A 25,573-nucleotide genomic window follows, 5' to 3' on the forward strand; every position below is an offset into this window, starting at 1 on the left:
TAAATGGAAAATAATGGAAAAAGTTGTAACTTATTGCCCAGACTGTCCTGTCGTTATAAAAAAGAAAATTTTGATAATTCACAAAATATCATTAAAAAAAAATTTATTTCTATATATCTATAGTAGTGAAAACATACTAATTTGGATCCTTGACTTGTGTGATTTATTTTAATTAAATAATAATGTGGTATAATGTAATTATTTTAAAAATTGACATTATTGGCTTTAAAAAGCATCCAAGTATCTCACAGATCTCTTTTCAGATTTATAATTATTAATCTCAAAACAAAAAAAAAAGATACGAGCCACAAGATGCTTATTTCATGTCTTCTTATATATTTATATAGCAGTTGTTTTGACAGGTCAGTGGTTGAGATCTAACATAATTACACTGGAATGAGACATTTCTTGTTGGGCAACTGTAAAAAGGCATTAGTAGGGAAACTTGGCTCTCACAGGGGCGACATTGTTCCTTAAAAATATCTCCAAAGAAATACACTCTAAGGCATTGGCAGATAACACACAGACAATATTAAGCTTGAAGACAGAGCGAAACGTGGCAAGAACACATACCCAAGTGCAAGCGTGGTGACAGGAGTCCGCCGTTTCAAACGTTTTTGCTCCCTCCGAAAGACTTTTGTTTCCCCGAGAAGTGCGGGGGTCAAGAACGAGGGAGGAGGGCATCGACCCCGCCACTCTCCCTCCCTCCCTCGTCACCGTTTGTGCGTCACAGACCAGCGAATAAATAATGACTACAGAGCACAGCACACACACTGGAGCCAACTGAGTGCTACCTTTTCTTTCCGACTGCAAGGGCAAGGCTGAGCGTTCATTTCGCGTTGCACACCATTAGTTGTTGGACGACGTGAGCCTGCAGTCCAACAACAGTGGAGCTGAATGTCCCAGGATGGCACGAAATCTTTCACACTTTAACTTTCAAACAGTTAATCTTTTTTTTTGGCATGAAATGTTCGAATCTAGAGTCTATTTGTAGCTGCAAACCAAATCTACATGTATTAAAAAAACAGTTGATTCCATTATACTGCATTTTGTTTTTCCCAACAACACCAGGAAAGACAAAGTTGGCATGGTTAAGACTACTCCAGGCAGCCTGTCATATCTTCACTGGTAGTCCTGGATCTTGAAGCACCAACTAATTGATGTGAGTCATCATGAAGAACTGGAAATGGAGAGGAGAGTGGATTTAATATAAGCAACAATTAATATTCCCAGGATATGGAGTCCTGCGTGTACGTTGACTCGGGCCTTTGTGGCAGGTGTTGCCAGCATCGTGCGTCCCGACAACTGGACCACAAGGGCGAGTTGGTTGTGGTGGTTCAACAGTGTTCAGATTAGAAAGAAAAGCTTTAAAAAGGACACAGAGAACTTCAGCTAGTTTAATTCTAGACAAATACAACGTTTTTCTGACACGGCCTCAAACTGCACGGATGTAAACATAATCCCGATTTAACTCAGTAGAAGTCACAAACCGAGCCCAGCTGTGACTCTCTTTTCTAGCATAAAACATCTGCCTCTAACCGCACAAAGCTTGATAGGACACCTGACCTACACCTCCAACAAACATGTGAGAAAACAAAACAAAAAAAGATGAAATGTGTTTCCAAGTCTCATGATTGATGTCCCGGGTCCGGATAGTTTTTGTGCACTCGTAGCAGGTGTGTAGATGGAGGTAGGGAGTGATTACCAGGGTAAAACTACATGTAATGCAAGCATAAATAAACTGCAAAATTGTTGGATGTGTGTCAGTGTATACATAAATTATATTATATTATATTATTTATTTATAAACCTCACAATTTGTTTATTTTTTTAAATGTAGTTTTCTCCTAAAAGCCCCTCCATACATCCAACTGAATACTGAACATTAACAGTGACTGTAACTGAGTAACCTCCATGTGCTTCCTCACTGTAGTGACTCTGTAAATAATGATCCTCTGTGCGTCACTCCTCTTCTTCATCCTCCTCCTCCTCTTCTTCTTCTTCATCTTTGAGCTCCAGGTATTCGACCCCCTCCTCCTCCATTACCGTCTCTCTGTCGTCTTCACTAGTGTCTGATTTATGCCTCTCTGCATCACCCTCTTCCAACAGCTCCTCCTCCTCCTCCTCTTCTTCAGCCAACAGGTCTTCCTCCAAGACATCCCTCTCCTCCTCATATGAGGAGATGGGCGAGTAGTGGGGGAGGTCGAACACGTGCGGGCTGCTGGGAGCATCAGAACTACTGGGAGGAGGCGACGTTGCAGGAGCTGCGACGGGAATAGTGATAGGTACTGGGATGGAAAAAGCAGGAAAGGACTCTGACGCGCACATGCCGGCACCGGTGCTTACGTCCCAGGCCCTCCTGGCAGTCGGGTTAACGTTGCAGGTAGTGTTAGTAGCAGAGGAGGGAATGACCGCCATGCCCAGCCCTGAGGTGAGGGCTGTGGGTTCGGGTGTGTACTCTCGGATCTCGCCTGCTTCTAGCGGTTCCCCGCAGGGGTCATGGGCACTACAGGACAGCTTGCCGTCCAGTTTGGAGATGAAGAGCAGGCCGTCACGGTGCTGGCAGCAGTAGGAACTGACGCACAGTTCGCAGAAGGACGCAGCCTCCTTACTGCATATGTCACACTGGTGCCACGGACATTCCCACCGACCTACAACAAATGCAAGAACATTAAGGAATCTTTATTTCACTGAGGACCACAACAACATTTCCACCAGCTGTAATAAACATTTGGTGGCATAGATCTGTTTTGGGACCATCCTACATTTTATTTTCATAAAAACTGGGTGATATTGTGTGGATTAGAGAAAATCCTAAATAAATTAAGTCACTGACCTGCAGGCCTCTTGGTGAGGTTCAGGCAGTCTGCATGGTAAACCTTGGGACATCCAGGTTTTTTACATGACACCATCTGTCCTCCGTCTCCGCAGATGAAACACTCGTCCTCCCTTTCTTTGGTCAACACCACCTTTTTCTTCCTCTTGCCGTGACCTCTCCTCTTCAGCTTGCGATCTTTATCATCAGGCGGGGGGTTGTTCTGGTTCAGAGAGCAGAGGAGTAGGTTATTCCCAAACAAACACAGGTGGTTATTAATTTTTGTGGCGTGTCCCTCCTCTCACCTTTGGCCTGAGGCCTAAGAAGCCGCTGCAGTTTGATGCTCCACATTTACACACTGTCTTCCTGTTGCCCAAACACTCCAGGTTGTAGTTGAAGGTGAGCTCTGTGCCTGAAAGGATAAACACAAATGAGTGAGAGTGGCTTGCTGGCATCACCAAACATCAAGATAGAAACAACTTCTATCTTCTGATCTGTAAGAGGCGGCGAACCTGCGGCAATGTCGATGAGAGCGAACAGTCCCACCCGGGTGTCACCGTTCACCGTCCACTTCTGCGTCTCACAGTTTGGCTGACAGCTGTGGTTCATGAAGCGTGCCTCGTTCCCCTTCGGCCCAGCATCAATGATCCGATCCTAAAACACAAAGTCATCCAACAAGAAATTAAATTAAACTTAATTACTGTATAGGTCTCTAGTTTGAAGTTGTAGCTATAACCTGTACTCAAACACAGGTCTGGCCATGAAATTTCCAAAGTGCCAAGAAAGCATCTACTGCTGGTAACAAGGTTAAAACTACCAAACACACGATTCTGTTAGAAGTGCATTCATACCTATCAGGAGGTATTGATTGAAAAAAAGAGACGGCAGGAAACAAGAGATGTAGGAAAGCCATTCATGTTCAGAGGCTTTACTCCAAAGCTGTTCTGTGTAAGTGAATAATTTTAGATCTTAATTAGATTTAATCTAACCATGTGGCAGTTTGCTACTGTTTTTTTTTCTTAAACCATAATTTGGACTGCTTTAAACACTCTTCTGTGTTCCCTGTTAAGGCTCAAGTCCTTGGTTAATGTTGATGCACTTGTTATTTCTCCTCAGAACTACATTGACCACTTTATCCTCTATACTCGCTCAAAAAGAAAAACGACACTACCAGTTACTAGACAAAGTTGGGGAGGCCACTAACTGAGCTCTGACCCAATGTGACTGGGGCCTTATTCACTTGATCCAACATGGCCACCATGATTGTCACACATTCATAATAACTGACAAGTTAATGTCATGTAGTAAGCGGCCACGTAGCTGCAAAACCTCAGTTAGTGCATTCTGTAGTCTTGAATAGGATTGCTCTTGAGGTTAGCAGCGTTTTCACAGTTATAGTTCATTTACTCTGGTCCAAATCAGTTAATGGTAGGGCTTTTCGATATAATGATATGTATCGGATGACGTCTAATGTTTCATTTTACGCTATCATTTGTTTCGTGGTGTCGCAAAATAAACTGTTTATGGCAATATTTTTTCATCGTTTTGATGGTCACTGTAGTGGCTATATTATTTTCTTAAAGTTCTCTCTTTCTCTTATATTTAATATAACCACACTACAGACAGACAAGCGCTTGTTTTAATGCCTTGTCGTTAGTAACAAGGTAACAGCATCACGTGTCCGCTTGTTTATTTTCCACATAAACCTTTCACAATAAAGCTCAAGATCCTGTTGAGACTTTTCAAAATAAACTGAATCATATGAAAGACGATGCAGAGTGTTTTCCGATGAAAAGCAACATAGAGCCGTCAGGTGCTAAAAAAAATAAACCTTAGACTCAAACGCAGCACGCTGTGTAATAAATACTCACAAAGAAAACGGCGGCTGTTACAACTTATGTCTAAAAATGTATCGTTTCATGCATCGGTTACAACACTCGACTCCAGGTACATGACGCCCAGCTGGAAACACTTCCCGCAAGTCGAGCTGCGCGAGATTCACAGAATTTACAGAAAATGTTAAATTTTTGTGATTTATATCGTTATCGGACGATAGATGTCTTATATCGGGATATGAGATTTTGGTCATATCGCACAGCCCTAGTTAATGGGTTTGTAAACTTGAAGTATTTTCCTGTGGTTTGGTTTCTTTCCACTTAGTTATTAGGGAAGATATGATGAAACGATAATTTACATTTTACAGCTGGTTGCCAGCCCATACAGACCTTTGTACATCGAAGTTACCCTGTTGCATCCCAGAATGCAAAATATATGTGGCTACGGGAAGATGTTAATTTAAACTTCCAACGTTCACCTGATAGTTGGTTGAGGTCTGATCACTTTCACACCATAAACGAATCGGTTAGGAACTGAATGAGACCTCCTCCTCCGAAGGGTCTTGGTGCAGTTGTTTTGCGATTAATGTGTACACACCTGCATAAGTGAACTGAACGTAACAGGCTAATGTGAAAACACCCTAAAAACACACGTGGCTCTGAGTCGTACCTTGTCAAGAGTTAACATGTAGAAGTTACAGATGTTGTTGTCCTGAGCGTGTCTGATCCTCGACCTGCACTCCTCCTCATCGATCACCTCCCCGACATACTCGCTCACAAACTGACCCTGAGAGAACAAACACATACGGGAAACGTGGATCATTCACTCCTGGCTTATGATGGGAATTCCAGCAGCAACAGCAGCAGCACTGCGGTTACCTTCTTAATGTCATGGACACAGCGGAGCCCCCAGCCTCGAGACAGCGTCCTAAAGATCTCTACTTGGCTGTACTGACGCTTGGTGAACGCCTGGTTGAGGCACCGCTCGGCCGCCGGGCAAACCTGCAAGTAAAGAAGCGGCCTCGGTCAGATACTCGACACCTGGCTGCAAAGTCCAGGGCAGGCAGCCGCTAAAGTTCCCGATTCAACTTTAGAAGATCTGGAGCAATACAACTATTACGTCTTAGCCCCACTAAACTCCAATTGGTCAAGCACAGCTATTGGTGGCAGCATAGTAGATTTTTAAACGCATTTCTTAACATCCTGAAAGTAGAAAATTTCACTAAATAACTAAAAACACTTAGATCATGCACCTTGTACAATAAAATTCTAGAAAAAAATGAAACCAAACTAACTGGATTAAAATACTTGTAGAAGCAGTCTGTATGATTTAATACACCTGTGGCCATCGAAGTGACTGGAACACCTGAATTCAATGATTTGGATCAGTCAGTGAATCCATCTGTAGCTGTGCATGAGCGTGATGAAGGTGTTTCGGTACCTGTGGATGGCATTCGTAGAGCAGCATGCGGTTGATACACTCGGAGTCCATCCCACATGGACTATCATCTGTCTTCTTGCAGTTACAGCGGGGGATCTCTGAGAGGTCGGCAGTGAAGATCTGAACCTTTCCTATTGGTCGATTAACCTGAATGAGTCAGAAAGGTGTGTATCACTCATCACCGAGCATTACAATCAAACCTCATTTTTTAAGTCAACTTATGAAGAAAGCTTTTTACAGTTTCTTTGTGATTTAAGCAGCTTGATTTCAAAGTAAAGGCACCTCCATTACCTTAATGTGTTTGTATGGAGGAGGCTTCCTGTCGTTCTTCCTGTCCTCTTGAAGCTGCCGAAGCTCCTTCTCTGCCTGCAGCTCACGGAACCGCACAGCCGCCTCCTCCAAAGCTGAGGAAGGACGTCAAAAGTCAGCGATCGCAAACACAAACCATGATATCAAACCGATCAAAGGACAAATTTTACTTTTGCCTACCTTTTTTGTAGGTCGCATCAACCCCTTTACCCATCTTTTCCTTGCTGTTGGCGTCCACGTCCATGTAAGGGAAGACTCTGGCCTGGTAGGTCCACAGGTAGTCGTTGGAGCCGAAGAAATGAACGGGGAACTCGCCGACATCGTGCCTCATTCTCTGGATGTTTTCTGGGATTGTTTTGGGATGGCTGACCTCTGCCGGCCACCACCTTATGGAGCAGAAAATGGGAGAATAAAGGATTTGATGACGTGCGTCTGACTTTTCAGATTTAAAAGACTCTGTGGGTCATAGCTGACCTGTAGCGCCCAACTTTGACCCATACAATGTCTTTATAGCGAGGCTTCTTCCCGGCCTTGCAGTCGTTGCAGTACCAGCTGCCTTTGGGCATCTCGATGTTCAGACACTCCCGATGAAATGCAGCAGGACAGGACTCACAGCAGAGTAGGCTGCCCCCTGGAGCACAGGAGGAGGGACAGCATTGCATTAACCTCTCATCAATGAATCATGAAGCCAGCCGTCTGACAGCTAAAGCTTGTCAGACGGCTGGTCTCACATTTAGTCCTATATGTACTCTGTATGTATACAGAGGAGTTTATGGTTGGCTCAATGACTTTAAGGTCCTGTTGCTGTAAAACAAGCCCAAATCATCACACTTCCACCATCAGCAGCTGGTATAAGATGTTCCAGCTGATTGGCTTGTTTCGTTTTTCGCATTACAGTCAAACATCTCCCCTTTGGTCTCATCTATCCAAAGGTCTTTATTCCAGTAGTCTTGTGGTTTGTTCAGATCCGACTTGTGCGAAAACTGAGCTGTAGTGCCATGTTCTTTCTCCTACAAACCTCTCAAAACAAGCCATACTTGTTCATTCTTTTTTTCAAATTGTACCATCAAGAACTTCAGGTGAGGCCTTGAGAGTCTGACATGCAGCTCTTGGGCTTTTTGCAGTTTTGCTAAACAACGTTGGGGTAAATTTGCTGGAATGTCCACTTCTGGGAAGTTTGGCAGCTGTGTTCAGTTTCTACTTGTGAATGATCGTTCTCACGGTAGAATGATGGTCTTTAAATTGTTTGGAAATCTACTTGTAACCCTTCCCAGACAGATAGGCAGTAACAACTGCTTCTCTAAGATCATTACTTGGCTTGGCTGCCACAGAGTCTGCGGGACTCTGTGGTGATTTTGTGGGAGTCCGTTGGACTCTGTGGCACTATCCCACTGGGTATAGTAAACAATGAGACACTGGAAAATACCAAATTTTCCAGAACACCTGCCAGAGCAGACCAAAACTGGAAACTTCCATTCCTAAAAAAGTGGGAGCTCCCAAGAGCCTTGGGTCTTTGATTATGTCCAAATGAGTCTATGGCCTAACCCTTTCTGGGTGCTTTATGTCTATTTTACTTCAATTTTGTCCATGTTTTTAAATGTATTAAAACTGTATTTCACTAAACGCTTTTCTGCCTGTTGAGGCTGCATCTCCAGTGGATTTTGCATGTTTTTGGACCAGTTTGAAAGTTTACCTTAGAGCAGAAATTTGGTCTTCAGCTCTAGCCTTTGAAACAACGATGATGATGAATTAAACAAAAATCTTAGTTCTTGTGGAAACAATAAAAGGTATTCTTAAGTTTTTCATACAGTAATTCTGGATTTTGGTTCAGTTTTTGTTAAATAAATAATGACAGTGACATATGCCACGTGTTGGTGATCGTAAAATACTTTGTGAGAACCAGATGATTTATTAATATCCTGACATAAAACCTTACCGGTACTTTATTTTCCACCTGACTGTAATTCGTAACCGTAAGGTGAAATAAAATATAAATCTGAGGTGAAGAAAACAGCTCAGCAACAAAACCAGTTTAGTCTGGTCTGGAGTTTCCTTTCGCATCTGTACCTTCAGTGCAGACGAAGCACCAGCTGACGTTCACGTGTTCGTGATTCTTGACGCCGCGGCGGGGGGTGAAATGGTTAGGACAGACAATGCTGTTGTTGGAGAGTACAACACTGCCCGCTGCCATACAAAGATCTGTAGCGTGATAGGCAACCGGGCAGCGCACGCAACGTACCAGCCGACCTGTAGACGTAAAGAGGAGAGTAAATGCCACGGCGCAAGACGGGTGATTACAGCGAAGGTGCGGTCTCTGATTACCTTTAGAGATGTTGGAGCTGTTGGGATTAGCGATGAAGCAGGTGAGGCAAACGTGGATGGAGCAGCGGAAACCTCTGTTCACGGGTACGGTCGGGGCGTAGTTGGCGATGCACTCGCCATGATAAAACTTCCCGCACACAGGGATCATGCAGCGCCGCACATCCTCACCGCGCTTTTTACACACAAAGCAGGTGTGGAGTCCTGGACACAGGAAAAGTCACAGGTTTAAATGATCACCTAAAAAAATATATTTTCATATTAATTTAACAAAATGAAAACAGCAGATAATAAGTGGCCTCAATTCTCCCTCTAATCGCTTCCAGAATGCAATGAACACAAATGACTGGGAAAATATATATAAATAAAACTATAATTCCTAATAAAACTATGATTATTTTAACAATTCATTTTAAATCTGTTTTTAATCGTGAACTATTTGTTTAAAACTTCCCATGCTAGACATGATTTCAATACTAAACATGTTTTTCCATTGTATGAACAAAAATAAATAAAATGGCAAACATGACAGGCATTTTTTTTAAAAATTATTTAAAAAAAAAATTATTTAATGATTGCTAAAACAGACTAAAAAGTCTTACAAACAGAAATAAAATTGAAACCAAAAATAAAGAAAATTTTTGAAAACTAAAAATAATAAATAAATAATAACAATAAATAAATTTGCGTAGTGGTCTATGTGTAGTGGTTTACATAGATTCCCAGTTTGATCCTGGGAGCAGACACAAAAAATAAAAAATAAAAGTCCACCCACTGCGGTGACCCGTTGTGGATTAAGGCAACATGGGGAGTGAAGAAAAATCCAAACGCTTGGATATTTCTTATGCTAGAACATCTTTAGACTTTACAGTCTGACCTTTTGTAGTGATTTTTACATTTGGAAAATTCACACATCAAGAATTAAATTATAGGCTCTACTGACATCAGGGAACAGCTGTTTAGTTTTTACCTGATTTGCACTCTGGACAGACAAACTTCCCCTTCGGTGCTTCGGCCAGAGATATGCAGGGCAGGTGGAAAGCGCCACAACACTGACCCTCACAGAGCAGCAGCTCCCCGGTCTTCTCACACACCTGAGCAGAGATCATAGCATAACTAGAATGACTCAGAGAGAGGGAACTTTACGTCTCATGTATGCATGGTTTGCGAGGTGGATATGAAGGCTTCAGAGTTTTTAGAGGAAAACATCTAATGTCTGCTAACTGTTGTTTAGATCTGACCATAAAGTAATGAACTGAACAGAAATGGAAGCTGTGATAAAATGTTTGAATACAGCAGCAGAGAAGTCGCTGTAGAGCTTCTTGTAAAGACACAAGTAGCGTTCTAATCTATCACTGCTAAAATGAAACCTTTTCTTATGGAGCTTCTGGACACATTTCTAGGGATCTTTTTGTCACTAAACTGCTGAAAGCTCACCTGACATATGTTCTCCTTCATGGAAGCCGGGCCTCCTCGGTCCCCTATGATCTTCCTCGTAGGTAAAAGTGAGTCGTCACACAGTGACAAGTCGTCCTTCATGGAGCAGAAACTGTTGTCCAGGCTGGATGGTTCACCCTGAGGAGACAAAGCAGGACTTTGCTGTTGCATAGCAACAATTTTAATTATTGCTGTACGTAAAAAAGTAAAGCTGACCAACCTCTGACTCTGCTCCGTCCTTTTTGATGTCCTCGGCTTTACCGTCGTCCGGTTGAGGATCGTCGACATCGGCTGGTGCCGTCTCCTCCTGTCCGGGTTCTGGCGAAGACTGCTCTGGAGCAGAAGGTGCAGGAGTGCTGGTCTGAACCAAAGGTGTGGGTGTACAGAGGTCAGAGGTCGTTGCCGGTGTGGACTCTGATGCTGGAAGTGGCTTACTCTTTGATTTTAGGGGTGGTGCTGAGCAGTCTATGTGGAAGAAAACCATATTTGAAACAGTAAGACAGAAAAACTAGCTTTTCAAGATTTTCAACTCATAACAACAAGGACTTCCTCTTAGCATCATATTAAATTACATTAACTGTGCAGATTAAATACGCTTGGCTGTAAATTCATCTGGACTCCTCAGAGCGTATTTTAGTTGGCTGCTTTCCCAAATTTAATTTACAAGGAAAAAAGAAAATCTGGTGACTTGGATTTTTTTTTTATGTTAACTTCTTCTTCTTCTGTGTCATAAAATGTTTGAAACCCACTGAACAAATAATGTAATTACACTTTATAGATTTAACATGTACACAATGATTATTTTATTTCATTTACAACATTTAATTACCTATTATATTTTCTCCTTTCTAAATCTGCTGCTTTTCCACTCATGTTTTGTTTGTTTTGTTTTCTAAGCCATCACTAACACTGACCTATGAGTCAGTCAAGCATAAATATACAAAACTCAAGGGATGATGTGTGTCGTGTCGACATATAACAGATAATTTAGTAAAGCACTAATTCTAAATTGTATTTCTGGACACTTTGTTACTAGCGGTCTGTCACAAAAACACTATTTGTTCTCATTTCTTTAATAAAAACTATGGAAAATACCAAAGATAACACAGACATAAAATTGTATTTTTACACTATTAATGTGATTCCCAAAGAGTTGAAAACTGGGCAAGTGGAGGAGAAGAAGAAAAAGTGGCAGATGAGTAAAAATCCTCTGATCAAGCATGTCTTTATAAGCCTGCCTCTAATACAGATATAGGCCTGCTACCTACTGTTAAGTTAAATAAAAGTAGTCCTGGATGAGATACCGCACACTACAGTGTAATTTAGAAGGCTTTACGAAAACTCACTGACCAGATTGAGGAGTTGGAGGTGGATTAGTCTTCAGTGTTTTGACCTGGAACAAAGAGGAACACTTTCAAAAATGACTGCAGTTAAACCAACATTGTTTTAGTCTATCAAACAAAAAAAAGTTTCTTTTTTTGCTTTGTTTGTAGCTCTTATCTGCAATTCTCAAAAGCATTTTAAGGCTAGAATCCTCCATCCATGCCCATCCATCCATCGTTTATTCCAGCCAGGTTGGAAAGGGCATCAGTCTGAGATGAAATGCCCACACCTCCTCCAGCTCTTCTCGGGGGACACAAAGATTCCAAGCCAGTGGAGAGACATAATCCCTCCAGCATGTAGGACAAGCCCAAAACACTTAATCTAGGAGATGTCCTGGAGGCATCCTAGTCACATGGCTGATCCAACTCAACTGGCTCATTTCGATGTGGAGGAATCAACAGCTGTACCCTGAGCCCCTCCTGAGTGATTGAGTCCTGTCTCTAAAGGTGAGCCCAGCCTCTCTTCAGAGCCTTTTCAACACTTGTATTTGTGATCTTAATCTGCTCTCGCTTCACCACAGAAAACTGGATTTATACACCAGTCCATCTGTTGATCTCCATCTCCGTCTTGTCTCACTTGTGAACAAGACCACGAGGGAGCTCTGAGAGAAACTTCAACCTCAAGTAGAGGCTCCACGCATCTCTTGCTGGGGAAACTGGGGGTGCTCATCTACACGATATCAGTTCTAAAGACATTCTTAGGAGTGATACACAGAGGATCAGGGAAGAACTACACGCTGTCAAAGTTTTATTTTGTTTTTGAAAGTCACTGACTTCTTTTCTTAGCTGAGATTGAATGTAAGGTGAGTGATGTTTAAAATAAAATATTTAAAAACAAATAAATTCAATTAAAAACAAACACTTTTAATCTTTAAAGGCACTTTTGGCTCTATAAAATTGTTTATCTGTTTGTTTGTTTTTTAACTACACAATAATCTGAAATAATCTGATCATCTCATAGTCTCAGCTTCATCTCCACAGCATAAATCCTTTACTTGTATTATTTATACTTATGTTTGTTATTTATAACTCAAAGCAAAGCTTACATAAAATGAAATACACTTCATTATTTGAAAGCCCCAGACTTTAAGAAGCTCTTAACATAATGCGTGTTTAGATGCGCTTAACTAAACATCTTAACTAAACACGTGTGGGAGGATTAACCCTCCATCATCTCTTAAATGCTGGAATGACTGGAAACACTCAACCGGTGCTTATGTTTGTGACCGGAGGCCAATCAAACATCCCTACGTTGTTTTTATTGGACTGAAAAAGGATTCTAATGTTTCTAATGCCCGTGGTGCAGTGCTGTTTATTTAAGTAGCACAGTGCATCGGTCATGCATTTGCCTACATGCACATTGGTGTTTCTAAGGTTTTTTCAACACAGTGGCAAGTTTCTATTATTTGACTATAACTGAACATCAACTATGACCAAGCATCAGACTGAATTTAGGAAGGTAAAGACATCTGTCTGACCATCAGATCATCAGTTCTTACATGCTGCTTACAACTCTCTCCACTTTGTATTATCAGAGATATCTCTCACAGCTCAGGTGGAGGCAGGATTGATCCAGAGGAGAAACTATTCCACCCTATAAACCTGAAATCTGCGCTACAGCTGACCTGAATGGTGTGCAGAAAAATCTTATACTCCAAACTGAGATTCAGGCCTCAGGACCTCACACAGTTCCCACCTATTTCTAACAAATGAGTTCACGGTTATAGTAAAGCATTCTCTCCTTCAGCCTCCTCTCATTTATCGTAACTGCCACACTGTTTTCAGAGAGAAAAACCTGTAAAATCCAAACTTACAACGATTCATTTTTGTTAGGGCTTTAAACGCTCCCTTGCACTCCCTCATCAGGTGCGCTTGTTTCCAAGTCACTAATCCATGCTGCTCACAATTATCGCAATAAACCGACTGCATCTTTGTGTATGAATTAGTGTTCATACACAAAGTGTTAGTGTTAGTAGATCACCCAAGGAACTTTCCATTCCCACTGGTGCATTTTTGAAAATTTTCCTTATACTTATTTGCTTTACAGCTTGCAATAAAAACAATGTCTTGCTGGTGCAGGAGTGACTAAATCTGACCGTGGATAACATAATGAGAGCTTTGACTACTAATTTTGTCTTGGAGTCATGGAGTAACAGTTTTTAAATGATTATTTCTTTTATTAAGGAGAAAAAGTTATCCAAACCTGCTAAGTCCTGTGTGAAAAAGTAATAACCCGTAACAAGTGGTTGTGCCACTCTTGGCAGCAAGAACTACTTTGTAAAGTACTTTGTGATAACTATCAATCAGTCTTTCAGATCACTGTGGAGTTTTGGTCCACTCTTCTTTGCAGAATTTTAATTCCAATTCCATGAATGGTCTGTTTAAGGTCAGGCCAAAGTATCTCAATCGGATAAAAGTCTGAACTCACTCAGGTACTCCAAAACCTTCATTTTATTTCTTTTTTGGCCATTCAGAGGATTTCTTGCTGCCATGTTTTGGATCATCCTCCTGTATAATAAGAGTACTTTTAATGAGTCATAAGCTTTTATGTTCCGTTTAGTCAGCAGTGGTTTTCTGTGTCTCTTGAACTCTCCCATTGATGCCATTTTTACCCAGTCTCTTTCTTATATTTGCATAAGATCTTTGACCTTAACCCTTTAAGACCTACCATAGAACCAAGTCTGCCAGAGCTTACTTTATATTTTAACATGTTGTAGAGCCATTTTTGGGAGCATTTCAAGTTGCTATACATCAATACAACTGTTATAGCCCATATTTTAATAATATGTATGCATTAAGTCCATAGTAACTACATTAATTGCAAAAAAGTGCAATAAACTACAAAAAAATTGAAAATCTTTTTGTTTTTTGTTTTTTACATATATTTCTACTTGGAGAAATTTAAGAGGTTTATCCCTCAAAATTTTAAATACAAAAAAGTTGCAAAAAATAGTTTACAACAACAGGAAATTTATTTTGAGTGTCTTCATAGTTTTATTTTTGAGATACAGCAATTTTTATATACTGCAGGAAAAACGAAAAAACAATCCTATGATGCAAATTTGCAAAGAAAACAGCATGTGTATCAAAATAAACTATTTCCAGCAGTGCAATTCGAGTTCTAAGCATCCCAGAAACTATTCAGAAAAGCATAAAGTCAAACATGACTTCTAAAAACACCAGTATAGGCTTTTAAGGCTTACAAGTAAAAAACTACATTTTCCACGAAAATGACGTCACTTCCGATTTCGGGCAGGAAATAGCGGACATGCGATCGTTCGCGCTGACGTCTGTTTCAATGTGGGAAGTGTTACGAACAGCTGATCGGATCGGCAAAGCGTGTTTCTGGAATATTATGTTTTTGTTCCTGCAAGCGCTTTTTATGCAATATTTGCAAAGCTATATGTGGAAGGAAACCGTGACCTAGGACAAGCTGATGGCATAAGATGTAAGTACAACTCCTCCGGTTTCATATGCAAAAAAAATTATTGCGCTAGTTCCGGTTCTACAGGGATTTAAAAATAGGCAAAACGGAGCGTGCCCGCTCCGACCGGCTTTAAAGGGTTAACTGAGCCAAGTTAGTCCCGCAGTTCCTTAGATGATGTTCCAGGTTCTTTTGTGACATCCGTGGGGAGTCATTAGTGTCTTGGTAGACCACCTCCGGGAAGGTTCATTACTGTTCCAAGTTTCCTTCATCTGTGGCTCTCACTGTGGTTTGCCAGAGTCCCAAAGCCTCGGAAATATCTCTGTAATCCTTTCCAGACTGACAGATGTCAATCTTTGTCTAATATTAAAATCTGTTTGATGATCTGAAACATTTAAGTATGACAAATGTGCAAATACTTTTTCATGGCACTGTACTACTGATACTATAGGAGGAAACTAAGATTTTCTTTCTAATTATAATTGCTAACTCAGTAAAATCTAATCTGATGTAATGCTTTTATGAAGGTAAATGGATTTTTTTGCGCTAAATAAAATGTACAGCTCTATCTTATAAGCTGGCACATCACAGTACAAATACATTACACCAAACGAATAAATGTACACTCATTAAACATGCTGTACCTTCTTCTTGAGGCCTGTTGATGCCTCGGCCTCCAGGCAGTATTCCAGGATCTTCTGAGTGGGTTTTCTTTTGCGCTTCTTCTCCAGCACAGGAGCGCTTCCTGGAAAAACAAGTGTCACAGCCAGATTAGCATTAACCATCACAAGTTTTCAACACACCCGTAAATCAAAGTTTTATGTGGCTTTAGAAAATTTTTAAGTCCATGTGTGGAAACACTGACAGCCTGCATTAGACTTTGTTTGCTCCGTCACACATTTGTAGGAGCAGTGGATACAAACCAAATAACATAAGTGATGATAAAAACTGACTATTATCAGCCTGCTACAAAACAGAAAGTGACTGGTTCTCTGTGGAATACTCTCAAGGTTTTTCCTACATTAAAAAGCCATTTGCAGCAGCTATGTGTGGCTCAGGAGGTAGGTTAGGTCATCAGTGGTTTATTCCCCTGGTCTGCATGAACCCACATTTCTTCTGACTGTATCTATGTGTGCTCGACAGGAAGTGCTTAAAATACTTGTGTATGTGTAAATATGTGAATAACTAGTGCTTTATTAATAATAACTGATAGTTTACAGTAATGAGATCACTGGCACAAGAATAAAGCTTAATACAATATTTACTCTTCATTTGGTTAAAGCTCCTGTTTAACCAGTCATCTTAAGCTGGTCTCATTTTACAGTGTTACTGACAGTATTTACTTTAAGCACTTAACTTACTGCACGCTGAACTGTAACCTGTTAAAACAAAACACAAACTTCATTCTTACAAATTCTTGGGAATTCCTGTCATGTTCCAGTTCTTGTAGAGCTGGGCGATATGAGATTTTTTCATATCACGATATGTTTTTTTCATTTCAGGCGATAACGATATCTATCACGATATAAGCCAAATAACTATATTTGTAAGATTTAAATGTGCCGTTGCTCACAAGTAAAATGTGAAATAATCAGCAGCTTGTTTTTATTTAAATATTTATTTCCCATAATAAGTTCAACAGGGTAGATGTACTCAAGGAACATGAGACTTTTTCAGATAAATAAAGGCAAATATTGCAAACTACACAAAAGGCAGCCGCTAAAGCGTTTAAGTTTCAAAAGAGAACAAACGAAACAGACTACTAAATTGTCAATTCCACTTAGAAACAAAATATTAATTCTAAAAATAAATCTTAGTTTGTTTTACAGAAGAACAGACAAAACTGACTAACTTTTGTCAATATCAAATAAACTGAGAACTAAAAGGAAATTCTCAATCTCTCCTTGTTGTATAGCTGAGCTTTTCAAACAGTTTTAACAGTTACTTTAGTCTGACAAAAGCCGAATGACGAATTAGCGCTTCCAGTCAGAGACTGAGGCTACGTCCACACGTACACGGGTATTTTTGAAAACGGAGATTTTCCGTTTTCGTTTTAAAAAATAATCCCGTCCACACATAAAGGCAGAAATGAAGGAAAACGCTGCTATGAACATGCCAAAGCAGCAGGTGGCGCTAGATTCCTAACCGTGCAGAAATGTTGGCCAATCAGAAGTCTAGAAGCCTCGGTGGGAAAAAGTAAACAAAGCTGCGGCATAGAAGCAGAACCGAGTCGTATGTGTGGAGGGACAGTAACTGTGTGTATATGTAAGCATTTAAACACTGCAGAGAGTAGAATTAACAGTAACAGTATTGTAGAAATTCATTTCACCGAAACAATAACGTGGCGCAGTGTGACGCATGCACCAGTTTATTGTATTTCCAGACTTGCTTTCGGCACAATTTACAGTGCACACTACTCTGTTTTTTGTCAGACTTGAAATAGCCGAAATACCTTCACACTACGGAACTTCTATGGCTCTTCCGTTCGACAATCTCTCCGGCATTGGAACCATCATCTGTTTTCTCTTCGGTCACGCTCGGTTGATTTTTCTAGTTGGCACACTCATTTCCTCCATTACCCGCTGGCTGCTTCCCAAACAAACACACGTGCGGCTTGGCACTTGTGCTGTACGTAACAAGTCACGCGACGTGACGCTGCGGCTGTGATTGGTTCGGCTCTGCGCTACTTAATTTGGATTGGCTGACCTTTTTTTTATTTTTTATTTTTTTTATTTTAAGAGGACAAGAGCGGCGAGGTCTATCGCGATAGCTTAATTTCTCTATCGAGTAAAAGTTATATCGCGATACATATCGTTATCGTTCTATCGCCCAGCTCTAAGTTCTTGTATCATTTCTGTTTGCCTTTCTTTAAGTGCAGTTGTGCTTACAGGTTTATTACTGCTTATCAGCGGCATGAATGTCGCGGTAATTTTGGGCTTTGAATTTATTTTTAATTTTCTTTAATCCACACAGGGTCAAATATATAAATACGTCTCCACTAATATTTGTTTAAGTCCACAAATTTTCAACATGGTTGAGGGCGGGACTTTCAGAAGGCTATTCCAGAAGCCTAATGTTAGCCTTCTTTATCCATTTAAAACCAGTTTTTATGTGTGTTTGGGTTTATTGTCCTGTTGGAACACCAAACTGTGTCCAAGTGTGTTCAAGCGTCTAGCTGTTGATGGTGAAGACGAAGTCCTCCTCCTTCATTATTCCATCCACTTTGTGCAATGTACTACAGGCAGCAAAATCGCCCCAGAGCACAATGATACCGCCACCATGCATGCACCAGTCTTCTTTCTTGATCGGCATCCTCTCACTCCGTGTCAATGTAAAACTGGCTTCACTGTGAACAGCGACACTGGTGTTCCACCAGTTGCCAGTTCACAGCAGCCTTGAGCCTTTGATGGTTCCTAGGTTGTTCCTGAACGTCCTAACCAACTTCCTCTCATCTGAGGCTGACAGTTTGACAAGGTCTAGCAGAAGATCCAAAGTGGTGACTTAACCAAATAAGGTGTACTTATGTACAATTGTTTGAACTGATGATGGAATCTGCAGTTGTTTTGAAAGGACTCCAATAGATCTCCACAGCTTCTATAAATCTACAATTATCCTTCTTACAGCTTCACTGAGTTCCTAGGACTTTTCTGTCTGATGTCAAACATTTATTTTTATGCTGGCAAATAGAAACTACCATTTGAAGGCAATCATGACCACTAATGAGAAGTTTAAAAGCCTTGCCCTTATCAAGTGAAAGAACCTTTTAACTTGTAGAACCTTCAGCAGCACTTATTAAAAGAGTTCATGTATAAGTTGACCCTGTGTGAAAGGTATGAGTACTGAAATGGCAGAGGAGCACGTCGATACCCGTGCCTATGGCCACAACGCTGTCTACAACACATTTGCATATTTCTGGTCATGGTTCAGGCTTCTTAGCGCCAATGCAGGAAAATCTTAAAGTTAACCGTATAATATTTCAACCACAGTCTACACAGAGACTTGACCTGAACTTGTGTCCTCAGAAAGAAAAGCACACAAACATAGTCCTACCATTGTCTTTGACGATGCTTTCTGGTAGCGAAGGTTCTGCTTCAGGAGGAGGGGTTAACGTGTCGATGGAAAGAACAGGTGCATCTTGTGAAGGTGTGTTTTCAGTGCAGGGAATTTGTAGGTCAGAGGGCGTCGTTGCACAGATTTCCTCAGGGGGTGGTGTCTGTATTTCGGGAAGTAAGTTCAAGGATGGCTGGACTTGCATGCTCTTGTCACACTCCGAGGGTTCAGATATGGAGGTAATGGGTTGAGAGGCCTGAGAGAGCAGATTGCATGAGTTGTGTGAAGCAGTATAAAGTTACACTGGCTGGTTAATACTAAACTGTTATGCTCATATAATAATGTGTACTTACAAAAGAGCTTACTTTGTGTGATTTTTACCTTTCCAATCAACTGGAGAGGCTTTCTCGTTTTCTTCCTCACGGAGAAAATCTGGTCGTACTCTTCAGTCCATTCAAGCATCCTCTTGCTTGGTTTTCTTATTCGTTTATGTGCTAAGGGGACAAATTTTATTTTATTTTTAAAAAGATTATAGATATACATTTATTTTTGACCTATTTAGCCCTTTGACAGCATCAGTATTTGTTAGTGCTGTCAGCGTTAATGTCGTTAACGGATCACCTCGTGTGTGTGGCTGGACTGCGCTAACACGTTAACGAGCTAACCGCGCTAATGCATTGACGCCGTGCAGCCCCACGCACGGGGCGATTCGCGCTAACTCACTAACGGAGATTTGCCGTGTTAATGCGGTTATGGCGTCAACGTCATTTTAACGACATTAACACTGAGAGCACTAGTATTTGTACAACTGGTAGACTAACTATGTTAGTAGTCTACCCATTACATGAGCAGAAACAGACTGCTATTTTTTTTTTAAATTCCTCAATGGCAAGTCAGAATTCAGAACTGAACATAACAGTTTAAAGTACTGTTACTTTTATACCTGCAGTTTAATGTGCACACAGATTTACACCTGTGGTTAAAGGATTTACTATTCAGAAACACAGATTTTTCATTTCATACACATTATTGTATAAACTAGGGTTGGGGAAAAATAAAACAACAGATGCAGAAAAGCATCACGATATTTTGCGTGATGATACTGTACCATTACAGGGACACAAAAGAGGCGTAAGTATTTTCAAATACTTCACTCTTCAGTGAAGTATTTGAAAATCCCCTATGTGTAAATGGAGTTAACAAAAGCTAGGGGGGCAAGGCACTACAGCAGGGAGGGCAGTTGCCCTCCCTTGTCTCCCCCTCTGTAGACTCGCCCCTGCTGGGAATACTACGAACAAGAGGGCTCATCACATGCAGATAATGTTAGCCGACCAAACTTGTGAATTGGCTCAACCTAAAAAAAAAAATCAACCAAGACTCAGCTTGACAAAACAACCCCCTAATTCAGTGAAAGCTAATGGCTCAGTTGTGCAAGTAAAAATAGGACAGCATGTATCCATGTATCATAACAAATAACCAAATAAATAAGATTATCATCTCCAGCTGCCTGATAATTGTACTGATTTTTTTTTAATTGAAATTTTTTCATATTCTGTGACTAATTGCAACTAGTGGCGACTAAATGGTTGTCCCAGCGTTAAGGCTGTTGCACACCAATGGCCACTTCTAATCACAAGGCGATTGCACAGGTTGCCCGATGGGAGGCAACTTTTCTGCAAACAGTCACAATCCAATTTGGACTGACTCACCACCTACTTTATAAAAGCAGACACATTGCCAACATGTTGCCATCAGTCTGAAGGAGTCTTTCCCAATCAGCACAACTTGAGGGGACTCAAATGAACTGGATGTATTCTGATTATTGCTGAGAACAAATGTAATAAACAGAAATTCCTACCTATGTAGTCAGTGACAGATGTGTGATTTATCACAATTAATTGTTGTATTATCAGAAACCGTCTGCATGTAATTGCCTCACACACTGATATCAGTCTGACTCTGTCTCATGGCAACATTTATGGCAGGTTTTAGTTACAGTGTTGTTTTACTTGACGTAATCGTATTGTATAAAACTGATATTGGCCACGTTTAGCAATTTGCAGTTGAAAATGGCTGAAGTATTTATTTTTTAAGGAGGTATTTGCCAGAGTGCTTAATATTTAATCTAAACAGAATGAGGTACTTCTGTAATTGAGTAATCAAAGGGTAACGAGTACACACGGTTATGAAGCTAATCCGATCGACACAACCTTTACAACAACAACCCCCACAAACAAACAAAAAAAACAGCAAAGACATGACAAACATCATCTATATTTTGGTTATTTGCATTGAGGATTTTAGTGATTAGCCGGTTTATCTGTACTGGCATTTATAACAACGAATAAAACAAAATTCTAAAAAATAAACAAGAGATGGAGAAATGGCCTCTAAACATGGTGTGACTGTCATTAATTGTCATTAATCAAAATTAACGCTGATGATGTAGCCTTCAACTGGCTGAAATTATCCTTATGTTTCTGCTACTAAGCCAAGATGGCAACCACTGAGGGAGAGAAGAGTTCAGGGTTTTACTCTTAACCTTTTGACCATTCTGCTTGTTCTAGCAGTTTATGTAAACACACTAATATGAATGCATTTATACACTTGAAAAAGCCGGTGCTAGTGTGGGAGCACTTGAGACACACAAAAACCTCTTTAAAAACAATTGCTTTTAGCTCTCCCTTGCCTCCCTGGCTTCTATTCAGTTTTTCTCATTATCTTTCTTCTACATTACACCCATCAGCTTAGTCTCTCCGTGGGGGGCCTCTACACTAAATTCTCCTTACCTGTCGGATCCTTGTCACCTTCTCCAGTGTTGTGCGTCAAGCTCGCCTTCTTCTTAGTGCAGTCCACAAGCCCATTAGGCTTTTCCAAAGACAGTGCAATGTCACGACCCTTCTGCTCCAAAGGCACCATGATCTGTAGATTCTCCTTTACTCTGCTCCAACTGTCCTCCTCGGTCACCACAACTGCTCCTTCACCACCTCCAGGCTGCTCCCATATGCCCGGCATTTTTGATGAGCAATCCTCTGTTGATGAAGAGTCCTTTGCTGGCATGGACGACATTCCTGACTCAAGTCCTGGGAAACCAGGCCCAGACCTGGCGCGACGACAAGGCACTTTGCGATTGGCTTTCTTTTTCCACCTGGATGAGCTACCCCGTCTGTTGTAGGGCCTCTTGGACATCTGATACGGACCTTCCTCATTATGTGCGACTATGGTTTTATCTGGACTTGAGTTTGAGATGCTATGAACAAAATCTAATTGTTGATCTTGTCCTGCAGGCGTAGCCTCCCCTGGCATCACTAAAGGCTCTTCCTTAACATGTGCACTTGGTGGCCCAATCTCCAGTTCTAAGGGCGCACCGTCTCGCTCTCTAGTGTCATGCAAGTCCTTCAGCATCATAAGGAAGGTGCTAAACTTGTAGTTGGTGTCCGGCTTGAAAGAAACTGGTTTACCATTGCTTTCATTTGTCAGGGACTGAAAAGAGACCTCTTCAACATTTTTAAAGGCATTTATAAAAGCAAATGACGAAGACGGTGAATGCGATAACCATGCATCTGAGGAGCAATCCTCCTTCTTTGCCTTTGCTTTAGAAGTAAGAGGTATAAAGTCCATCGGTGGAGTTGAGGGAATTGAGAGGTCTTCATCTTCACTCTTAACATCTGTGTCATAGTCATTGGAATCAGAAAAAATCAAATGGGGGCTGCTACAACTGGAAAAACTGTCAGGCGCATACTCAACACTGTCATTAGAATGTGATTTTGGAGATTTTTTACTAGTGCAAAAGTCCGATTTGGCCTTGGGACTGCAGCTCAGGTCCTCAGATTTTCTAAAATTATTCAAGGGTTGTTTCTGTTCAGCCTCCTTTTTGACTTTTTCACGCTTTTTTTCCTCAGCCTCTTGCATGGCCTTCAGCGCTCTAGTCATCAGCCGACTGCTGGCCGGGAGGTGGGCAGGCTGCTCTTGCATGACTTTATTCACTTCATCTAGGCCACGCTTTAATTTATAGGCCACTTTCTTGGTTTTCTCAGAGGAAGGACGTCCTGGAAAATAAGCTCTTCTACATGCTAACCTTGCACGCTGGTGAGAAGGTGGAACGGTCGTTCTATGTGATGTGACAGATGTGGTTGCTTGGTCTGGTCTGACCAGTTGTTCAGAAGACTTGCTTGTTACATTAGAGTCGGGTGTCTTTTTACCTTCAAACTGATCTGACTGGTTCGAGGATGAGTAACTCACAGTACTCAGACTTCCATTTGAAACTGGTATTCCCTCTGTTTCTGGGCTACCAAACTCCTCAGTGGAAACATTTGAGGTCATGATATTCTCATGTGATGATTCTGATGAGAAATTAACCATACTTGACTTGCCGCGTGCTTTTAATTTCTTAACTGAGACTTTTATTTTGGAGGCGACTACCTCGTCTTTTGAGGCTCTTCCCTGACCATCCATCCAGTTTGATTGTTTGGATGACAATGTAGTCATGTTAGTATCCGATCTTCTCTCTTTCTTTGTGCTTCCAGGTTGGTCTTTGGAATGAATAGTTGTATTGGAGTTTGAGATCTTCTTATCTTTTATGTCCTTGCGTATTAATTTGACAAAGGGTAGCCTACATTTAGAGACCAGACTCGTTTGAGTTTCTAGCCACCCTAATGGGTCCGTAGTTTTATCTTGTAAACAGGATGCTGAAGCATTTTTGCTCTCTTTTTCCTCCTCAGCAATGTTTTCAGTTGTATAATGTTTTTTAGTAGATGTCGCATCAGAATGTTCAGTTTGACTGACAATCTTTGCACTCTCTGAAAACCTGGATAGATCACTCAAATTATCTTTCACGGTGGCCTCTAAGGACTTCTTAATGTCTGAAAGACTTAACTGGCCACATGTGCCACTGATGGTATCCACTGAACTGGCAAATGACTTTCTACCCTTTGAACAACCACTATCCTCAGAGTCTAGAGACTTCTGCTCACCCACACCACCAGCTGTACCAAAGTGCCCATTAGCAGCAACAGTGTTTTTACACTTTAGATTTCCTGACTGTTCAGGAGGCAGATTCGTTTCAGTGGTCTTCTGCTTGTCCGACAATCCTGACTGCTCGTTGGCGGCGGCACTGACAGAGGAGGAGGCACAAGAAGCTGGTGTCTTTTTACTAATAACAGATGAGCTCTTTTTCTTACAGGGGACCTTACTGAAGAGACTGCGGTCTGGCATTGGACTGGTTGTTTTAGGTCGCCTGTCTTTGCTCGATTTGCTAAACCAAAGACCACTTTGAATCTCAGGCTGCTTCTTTACCTCTTTGACAACCACAACAGACGGCTGAGTTGGAACTAGCTTAGGCTGACGTTCAAGTGCTTTAGGACACAAAATTTTAGGGACTGACTCAAGGTCAGAGTACGGGCACTCCTCACTGTCTCTATCCGATTTGTCAGGACTATTATTCAATGTCTTTTTAGAGTGTTTACTTTTTGTATCCTTTGATGCTTCATTCTGTTTCTTCTTTCCAGAAGATTTCTTTAAAGTGCTTGGCTTTGTTGGAGTTGTAACAGGGGGTGTAATTACTGGGGATGGAATGGATCCATTGGTTATGTGTGACGTCTCAGTATGGGTGGAGACAGATGAAGTGACAGGAAGAAAGTTTTGATGGGTCTTATTCTCTCTTTCCAGTGGGGAAGCATCATGGAAGGCATCAGCTATGGACAAAGACACGGAAGACGCCATTTTGGGTCTCTCAGGAAGAATGGATTCAGCTTCTGCCACACTGGACTTCCAGGATTCCTTAAACCGCTTAGCAATCTAGAGAAAGATAAGCAAAGACTCCTCAATCTTTGCGCATATTTCAGCTTACAGAAATAACCTGTTTGGCCTTAGCAAGTCTTTTATTTCTGGACGTGCAAGCTTTCCTTTGTTATCTACCAGGAAGGTTCTTTTTTTAACTCAAGGCATGCAAGTGTTGTCCTGCTATTAATAAAATGGTATTTACGGTGTATTTGCTGTTCTGCTCCCTTTGTTTCCCCCTCCGCCGTAGTAGGAGGAGCTGTTCAAATTCAAAGCCTCCATGGAAAGTATGAGTTGATTTTTCCTCCACCCAAACCAGCTCCTGGGGCTCCCCAAACGTCCTGACATGGTAGAGCCGACAGGGCCGGTCGCTAGGCTCTGAGACAACAACAAAAATTACTCTCAGTCCAGTCAGATCAGTGCATCACCTGAAGAAAAGGGAACTTGAAAATATAAGAAGACAGCAGTCTTAACAACCCATAACTGATGGAAATACATGATGTCTTTATGTCAGAACTATGAGCATGACATATTGCTAAATGACCACAATGCTATCAACTGAAAAAAAATGGCTCTATATGGAACTTCTTCTTTGTGGGAAAGGAAAGTACCATATATGCTGCAGATTATGGAGGTACTGTAAAATTAAAAGAAAATGTGCAACAGGCGCAGCAGGAGGCCCGCTGTGACTTTAGAATCATAAAAACACTCCAAGAACCATTAAAAAAATTCAATAATCATGCTTTTTTTCTTTGTTTTTTTTGTTTTTATTCCCTTAAGACA

The 25,573-nt window shown here is 41.1% G+C and overlaps 1 protein-coding gene across 10 annotated transcripts in view; it reads right to left on the reverse strand.

The window, feature by feature from the left end:
• Positions 1-316: 316 nt before the first annotated feature.
• nsd1b (nuclear receptor binding SET domain protein 1b) overlaps positions 317-25,573 on the reverse strand; it is a 34,775-nt gene continuing 9,518 nt past the window's right edge. For 7 of the 10 annotated variants that reach the window (XM_082549622.1, XM_082549620.1, XM_082549621.1 and 4 more), the window contains 21 exons: positions 24,996-25,168; positions 21,802-24,808; positions 19,394-19,506; positions 19,013-19,268; positions 15,607-15,707; positions 11,507-11,549; positions 10,377-10,621; positions 10,157-10,294; positions 9,690-9,813; positions 8,723-8,923; positions 8,468-8,647; positions 6,875-7,031; positions 6,581-6,786; positions 6,383-6,495; positions 6,092-6,238; positions 5,530-5,652; positions 5,321-5,437; positions 3,328-3,469; positions 3,121-3,227; positions 2,837-3,038; positions 317-2,651 (listed from right to left, as the gene is read on the reverse strand). In XM_082549622.1, coding sequence (XP_082405748.1) covers positions 1,963-2,651; positions 2,837-3,038; positions 3,121-3,227; positions 3,328-3,469; positions 5,321-5,437; positions 5,530-5,652; positions 6,092-6,238; positions 6,383-6,495; positions 6,581-6,786; positions 6,875-7,031; positions 8,468-8,647; positions 8,723-8,923; positions 9,690-9,813; positions 10,157-10,294; positions 10,377-10,621; positions 11,507-11,549; positions 15,607-15,707; positions 19,013-19,268; positions 19,394-19,506; positions 21,802-24,808; positions 24,996-25,168 — 6,584 coding nt within the window. In that variant the 3' untranslated portion in view covers positions 317-1,962. The remainder of the gene's footprint in view (positions 2,652-2,836; positions 3,039-3,120; positions 3,228-3,327; positions 3,470-5,320; positions 5,438-5,529; positions 5,653-6,091; positions 6,239-6,382; positions 6,496-6,580; positions 6,787-6,874; positions 7,032-8,467; positions 8,648-8,722; positions 8,924-9,689; positions 9,814-10,156; positions 10,295-10,376; positions 10,622-11,506; positions 11,550-15,606; positions 15,708-19,012; positions 19,269-19,393; positions 19,507-21,801; positions 24,809-24,995; positions 25,169-25,573) is intronic. The other 3 variants (XR_014279358.1, XM_082549624.1, XM_082549617.1) reach the window with 3 other exon arrangements.

Source organism: Aulonocara stuartgranti (assembly GCF_965226115.1).
Source record: "Aulonocara stuartgranti genome assembly, chromosome: 10".
NCBI lineage: Eukaryota > Metazoa > Chordata > Actinopteri > Cichliformes > Cichlidae > Aulonocara > Aulonocara stuartgranti.